The 7,805-nt window shown below is 40.4% G+C and overlaps 1 protein-coding gene across 1 annotated transcript in view; it reads left to right on the top strand.

Moving 5' to 3' along the window:
* Positions 1-353: 353 nt before the first annotated feature.
* Positions 354-7,805, top strand: part of LOC106812061 (molybdate-anion transporter-like) — a 25,979-nt gene continuing 18,527 nt past the window's right edge. Inside the window, exons 1-11 of the mRNA XM_014815825.1 lie at positions 354-499; positions 1,295-1,439; positions 2,718-2,778; positions 4,047-4,154; positions 4,366-4,484; positions 4,695-4,831; positions 5,039-5,217; positions 5,497-5,567; positions 6,148-6,202; positions 6,565-6,667; positions 6,909-7,008. Of these exons, the coding sequence (XP_014671311.1) occupies positions 358-499; positions 1,295-1,439; positions 2,718-2,778; positions 4,047-4,154; positions 4,366-4,484; positions 4,695-4,831; positions 5,039-5,217; positions 5,497-5,567; positions 6,148-6,202; positions 6,565-6,667; positions 6,909-7,008 (1,220 nt within the window). The 5' untranslated portion in view covers positions 354-357. The remainder of the gene's footprint in view (positions 500-1,294; positions 1,440-2,717; positions 2,779-4,046; positions 4,155-4,365; positions 4,485-4,694; positions 4,832-5,038; positions 5,218-5,496; positions 5,568-6,147; positions 6,203-6,564; positions 6,668-6,908; positions 7,009-7,805) is intronic.

Genomic DNA, 7,805 nt, shown 5'->3' with positions numbered 1-7,805 from the left:
TTTTGGGGGGGCTTTTTGATTGTGCCCCCTACTTTTTGGATTGGAGGGGCGGCCGCCCCCTCTGCGCCACCACTTCCGGCGCCTCTGATGGCCATAGCTGCTGTATATCTATGGTATAGCGTAGCCGTTCGTTTCGAACGCTGCCTTCCCACCCCTCTACCACCCCCTAAACAAACTGCGACGATAACTTCCGCGACGCCGTGCAGCAGCGCGTAACCTACTCTCTAGTATTATTGCCGCGCGGGCTATACCTGAGTGCAGCTACGCGTGACCCTGGCGACGTTGCATGTTAGGGTGATATGCTAGCTGTCATCTATCATCTAAGAACAGTAGGAGCATACGGCCTGTTGTTGTGATATGTTTGTAAGCACATTGTACGTACTCGGTACATTCTGCGCTGCCGTCTACTGGCTAACCAAAGCAACCGTTCCAGCCAACAAAGATGCGTCATTTGTTGAATTTCAGCGTTCGTATATGTCCGTGTACATACTCGCAACAGGTAAGCTAGTATAGACACACAAATATGATAATGTAACCCAATAATCGCGTGTTTTCATACTCTGTTTGGTTCCATTACTGTGTTTACAGGTAAGCAGAATTTGCGTTGTTTTTGTCGTTGTTTCAAATCATATTTGTAAAATATAGGCCTACACGTTATCGTTTCATTTCTATTCACTGCCATTCATGCTGATCCTAATGTAGGCGTTCACGCATATTCTCGCCCTCACCACAGGCCCTTGGAGGCTCGAGTTTCAAGAAGAGTATAAGACTATATTAAGGCTGAGAGGGTCTATGTTCCCCGGGGTACTGCCGGAACGTGCCCTGGGTACGGTCCGGTATACCGGAACGTACCCTGGTACTATCTAATATGCCGGACCGTACCTCGCAGAGCGAAGCGGTTTCGCTCTTCGCTCTTAATATAGTCTTATACTCTTCTTGAAACTTGAGCCTCCAAGGGCCTGTGCCCTCACATCAAGCTAGGCTCTTCTCCTAGTTGAAGGGCCGTAGCTATAATTTATTTTATTTTGTCTGGTGGTGTGTTTTGTGTTCCGTGCAGTTGACCGTGGTCAGTGCGTGTGCCGTTGGTGCTGCCAAGTCCTGGGACAACTCCCCCCCCCCATGTTATCCGCGGTCCAGAGGGTGAGAGTTATGTCTTGACATATGTCACTTTTAGAAACTTGTTGCTTGTCACAAAAGCAGCGACGGCTATGGACCTTCCTGTAATTAATCGCAAGGACAGGTCACCCGCTTGAAGAACTTGGACGTTTGTTTAGGCTATATTCTCTTTGCACAGGAGCAGACTGGATTCAAGGGCCACATGTGTATGCCCTCTATCAAAGCTATGGGATGAAAGCACATGAGATTGAGATTCTATTTGTGGCTGGATTCTCCTCATCCATGTTGGTTGGCACTATCATTGGCTCATTTGCAGATACTTTGTGAGTGCACATTGAAATACAGGTTGAGCAGCCCTTCATTATTCAAAATTCCTAATTTCAAAAATCTCCAAAATTTGCACAACTTTTTTCGAATGAAGAAATAATATACTTTAGTGTATATATCATCACGGTTCTTCCCACGCCTGTAACATGTGTCGTATCTAACAATTTGGAGCTGAAGCTAATATGTGACGTCCCTAAAATCCTCTGACATGTCTTTCAAACTGTATTTAACTATTTTCAGCTTGATGTACACATATCTGAACTGGCCGAGTTTACTGCTCATAGGGTCTATGTCCCCCAGGGTACTATCGGAGGGTACCCTGGGTATGGTTCGATATATCGGAGCGTACCCTGGTAACTATCTGATATGGTTAGGGTTAGGGTTAGGGAGTAGGCGTAGGCGACTCCCTATAGAGTCGTTAGTGGAGTAGGCGAGGTACGGTCCGACATATTAGATAGTACCAGGGTACGTTCCGATATATCGAACAGTACCCAGGGTACCCTCCGATAGTACCCTGGGGGACATAGACCCTATCAGCGAGTTTACCTGTGTACTAGCTGTAGCCGCTTACGACACACTTAATTTACTCCAATCGCCAATTGGGGATGAATTGTGAACCATGAATATTATTACTTTGCTATACATATATATGCTCAAAATTGTTTAAAATATTCCATGTAATTGCCTTCAGGCCATGTATAAGTGGTCAATGATACGAGTTTGTCAACAAACCTGCGAGCAAATTTGGTCCCATCCCAGAGCTATTGCATCACATAGGTTATGTATACAGTATACTTACACCAAAAATGTCATATTCCAAGACACTCATGGCCCCAAGCATTTTGAATAAGGGGTGTGCATGCAACGTGTAATACAAATACAACATTTGCATAAACAGTCCATTGTTGCCCATGGCTGTGCTTTTCTATAAATAAAAAACACCACCCAACCCTAATTATCATTGTTCTATGCCCTTCAAGTGGACTATCTCATTGCTATGTGATATCTTACCCATTAGCTCTTCGTGTTAATGAAATACTTTTTTAACTAATTTAAATCTCACTGCCTGCAATGTTTGTTTATTGGCATTTTACAGAAAATAGCAACGTCTTGAGAAAGTTTAGTACTATGGGCACAGCATTTGAATTGTGCATTTTTAGTGAATAAACCCCATCTGTTATTGGGAGCATCTTAGCGTGTCAATATTGTATCACATTTTGAGAGTTGCACCATATCATATAGTCTTGTTCTTATTACTCTAAAACTTGTTTCAGTGGCAGAAGATCTAACTGCATACTTTATGGAATACTTTACAGTTGCGCCTGCATTACAAAGGCAAGTGTTATTCAAAATCACATATAAACTTGCTGTTCCCAAGTAGTTGCTCTCTTCATTAAAGAATAGACGCAATAAGTTGTTTTGTAAAATGTAATAGCTTTACATATATACTCTGGTTGTACGAACAATTTTTACTGCTTTATTTGGAAGATAGCATAGACAACTTGAAAGTATCAGAATTTCCTTTTGATACTAAATGGGTTCTCACCAAATTTCACAGCCTTCACTGCATGCAGACTTCAATAAAGGTTTGAATTCTGGTTTGCTTGATGGAGGTTTTCTTAGTGACGCTGATAGGGTCTATGTCCCCCAGGGAACTATCGGAGGGTACCCTGGGTACGGTTCGATATATCAGAAAATACCTCGGGGGTACTATACGATATGTCGCTGCGTACCCTGCATTGTTCCACCGTACCCTGACTTTCACACACACAGTCTGTGAAACAGCAAAAATATTGAGATTAATTGATGAATCATCAATTAATATGAATAATTTAGAAAAATTAATAAAAGCTAGTAGTCTCGTAGTTTAATGTTATCATTGTAATACTATCATGCATTACAATAAATAAAAATGGTTTGATATTGACATCAAATAAAAAAAAATCAATATGCACGTGACGGCGGCAATACCTTGCGGCAGTAATACCTCACCCACCAGTATAGGGGAGAAGCGTAAAATGTTGTCATCCACTAAAAATTATCATTTTTCTGCAAAACCATATGTATATGGTACGTTCTGCATGATTTTCATGATCAGTTGGCTGAAAGTCAGGGTACGGTGGGACAATGCAGGGTACGCAGCGACATATCGTATAGTACCCCGAGGTACTTTCCGATATATCGAACCATACCCAGGGTACCCTCCGATAGTACCCTGGGGGACATAGACCCTATCAGCCTTAGTGACACGTTTGAAGTGCAAGTGTTATGGCACTAATGTTTTCCCAATTGTTTCCTGTGACAATTATGCATTTTTGGACCATAAATGAAACTAAAAAGATAAGAGGTTTCTTTATCAGCCACACAGAGTACCTACATAATGTGATTTGTTTGTTTGAAGTGCACCAGCTTGCTGCAATTGTGAAGATCAAATGATCAGATCCCATCACAAACGTAAAGGTTCTTGAGCCAGCAAACTCGTTGAGCATTGACAGTCTGTCATCCTACAGTACTCCTGAAACATCTTCAGTTCATTTCATCGTATCATTCATTATACATTTAGATCATTCGTATACTAATTTGAATCACTGCTCTTTTACCAGCATTTTCCCAACTTCTGGATTCTCATGATTGGGCGGGTGCTTGGAGGAGTGGCCACATCTATTCTGTACAGTGCATTTGAGTCCTGGGTGGTTTATGAACATCATCATGTATGTAACATGGTTTTCACCATTGTCGCCAGTTATAAGAGTTTTGCTTGTCGAATTTTGCTCAATAGTGAATAGTGAATACTCTTCTTTTTTTAAAGTAATAGATTCAAAAACGTAATGATTGGTCTTCAATTATAATGTTGAGCAGTAGGCCTACGTGAATTTTGTTGTTTTTATTCGTTATATATCTATGATTGTTTTCAAAATGCAGTTAGGATTTGACAGCTCATCCTTGGGTGTCCTGTTCAGTCATGCTACACTAGGAAACTCACTGGTTGCCATAGCAGCAGGCTTGATTTCTCAGGTTGTGGCAGACAAGTTTGGCTTTGTGTATGTATTAAATAAACTATGTTTCTGTTGGTTTTTTAAAAAGCTACAGGTGCCTGGTCTTTATTCACAAATGCTAATTGCAGTGATCCAAACACTAGGGACTTTATTGCTCTGTTGATAATGAATTAGAGGATTAACTAAATTGCGTCATGCAGTGCAGTGCAATTATATTGATAATACCAAGTATATTATAGCATGGTTTTTATGCAGTGCACCATTTGATGTCTCGATGCTTGTGCTCATGGTCATGGCCATCATGATCGCTTGCCTTTGGAAGGAAAATTGTGGTGATGCGGGATTGCCGCTATACCAGACGTGCTGTGCTGCATTCACCGTCATAAGAAAAGGTAAAACATCCTTCACTCGTCGTTTACTCATGTAACGGACTCATGTACTCATGTACTCATGTACTCATGTCGTTTACTCATGTAACAGCATCGGTCCTCGCCCACTTTGCTACCAGCTATATGACACCTGTCATTCAGAGTGTGGTGCTTTTGCTTCAAATCATTCATGGATATCCAAAGTGTTCATAATCTCAACGTTTATTTCAGATCGCAAGGTGCTATGTTTAGGAATCATACAAAGCCTGTTCGAAGGTGCAATGTATACATTTGTACTTGAATGGACACCAGCATTATCTCCCCCTATTGATCCAACTGATGAAGTTACACTGGCTCATGGTAATGAGCGAGTCACTATTCCTCATGGATATGTATTCGCTAATTTCATGGTAAGAAAGACATTTGTCATTTTCTAATTAAAAAGTCCTATATGCTTGTCACTTGCATGCGTACATGCATGTGTATCAGGAGTAGATAATAGGGAATTCCCTATTATCTACTCCTGATGTGTATGTATATGTATGTGTTTTTCTTCTCAAGTATATTTGATCGAGTATTGGCAAATTACACATCATAGTAGCAATTTAATCGTATTCAGATTCTATTTCTTTTAAAAATAGACACGACACTTTTCGTCTCATGATTCCGTATGGTGATTAACTTCACAGGTTGCTATCATGATTGGTTCATGTATTTTCAAGTTGCTGCTAGTCCATTTACCAGTAGAGTCATTTATGAGGTGAGTGCACGTGCTGTTGTCTATCTGAATTTTACATGTTGTTAAGTTGTTTACACACCATCTACATGTTTCTATATAAAAGCATGATATCTGCTGTCGAATATTACAAAAGAATAATCCAAGCGAAGGGCACAGAACAATTATGTTTCTGTCTTTATGCTGTATGTAACCTTTATCACTGTTAAATATAAAATTTGCAATGGGTTAAATGTATCATGTAAGCTCTGAAAGCCATGTCCACTCTTGGCACCTGGTTCCCTAGATTTTTGGAGAAAAAACTATATAGCCTGTGCTAATACTAATCCTGAATGTACACAATTCTAACTAAACTTCAATAAAAATGTAGCAAAAAATTACCACTATAACTTCACCCTAATCCTATCCTTTACGTTCATTTCTTGAAACATTTTCTTAAAAAATCATTCCCTCTTCATTACTCAGTTAATTGTCACTAAATTTCAGCCTTTATGTTCTGCTACAATCCTAGCTGTGGTGTTTATTTGTTGTGTAAATAAAAAATGTGTCATGTTACTTTTGCCATATAGTAGATTTTACCTGGTAATAACCTTTTTGTTTATAGGCCAGTTCTTCTAATTGCAGCCGGATCATTAGCAATGCCAGTTCTTTTCCACGGGGTAGGTCTGTTTTCAAGGTCCTTGTTTTCAGAGTAATCGGTTGCACTCGTATGAAAATTTCACTGGCATATATTAAGTAATAACATAGTAAATATAATTCTAATTACAGCTGAAAAATGTAAAGTTAAGTCATTACAATGAATTAAAGTTTCTAAACAAACACTATTATAACCTTATGTGTATGACCTTACATATGGCCTATATATGACCTTACATGGCCTATATATGACCTTAGTAGATGTCTACAAAACACTATTTTCTTACACATGACTAGTAATTTGATTTTATGCATGCTTTTAATTAAAAGTTTTTTAATTCACTTATGTAAGTCAAAGTAATTGCTTTTGGATGTAATGTTTTAGGAGCAGATGCTAATCTTTGTTGGCTTCATCATCTTTGAGGTTTGCGTCGGAATCTTCTGGCCAGCTCTGAGCACAATGAGGGGCAAATATGTTCCTGAAGAAGGTATAATGTAGAATTCTTTGCTATCATTGGTAATGATTGTTGATCATATATCTAATGCAAATATTATACGCAAGCATTTGCATTTACGAAACTAATGGAGACACTGATTGTTCCTTTTTTCTATACAAATATTATCCATTTCATACCAGTTTGGATCCTACAGTGTTCACTACTATATTCTAGCTTGCAGTTAGAAAACAATAACCATGGATTTACACCCCTTAAAATGCTTTTTATACAGCCAGGTCAACCATCATGAACCTCTTTAGAGTACCGCTGAATGCTGTTGTAATACTAATACTACTACAGGTGAGTATCTACATGCTATCCTGTATGCTATCGTGGGAGTAATAGAGTATATATATTCAGGGGCGGCGCCAGGGTATTTTCTTAGGGGGGCGTAACCAGGTGCGTGTACAGGAGCACGCGAAGGGGGGGTCTGGGGGCTATTCCCAGAAATTTTTGTTGAAGAACCCCTAGATGCGTTTTCTGCGCGAGTCGGGGGGTCCGGACCCCTGCGACCCCCCTGTACACGCCCCAGGGGAACTGTAGACTCTGATACCGTGTGGCGCTGCACTGACGGGGGGGTCCAGGGCGTGGATTCATGATTCATCAAGCTGCGTACGCAGAAAATATTTTGCCGTAAATCTTGTGTACGCAATCGACGCTTGCTTAGTTGCGATTCATCAACACAGCTATTTAGTAAATTTTTGTACGCATTTCGCGTACGCAAGCGAGGCCGTTTTTAGGTGCAATTCATCAAGCTAAAATTTCGTAAAACCTTGCGTAACTTTACACGAGCTGACGAGGTGCCGTAAACCACTCGAAATTCCGCAGTGTTTCCAGCATACCGCAGCATGCATTATTTTATTGAGAAAACATTATAAAATTATAACTCAACTATAAAATAAATAAATAATTACCATACACACAGACAGGCTGGGCCTTTGACGCTTTTTTTGTCATAGCTTGCATTGTTTTCGTTATAAGCGAGTTCGTAGTTAAGCCGTGTACGTGCACATGCCGTGCGCACTTGTACGTGCCACGCACGCACTTGTACGTGCACACCAAGCACGCACGTGTACGTACACACGCACGCACGCACGCCCGTGTACGTACGCAAGCACGCACGTGTACG

Source organism: Priapulus caudatus, unplaced genomic scaffold, assembly GCF_000485595.1.
Source record: "Priapulus caudatus unplaced genomic scaffold, Priapulus_caudatus-5.0.1 Scaffold605, whole genome shotgun sequence".
In the NCBI taxonomy this organism is placed as follows: domain Eukaryota; kingdom Metazoa; phylum Priapulida; class Priapulimorpha; order Priapulimorphida; family Priapulidae; genus Priapulus; species Priapulus caudatus.
Note: the sequence above shows the minus strand (reverse complement) of the source record. Positions and strands in the feature narration are given on the sequence as shown.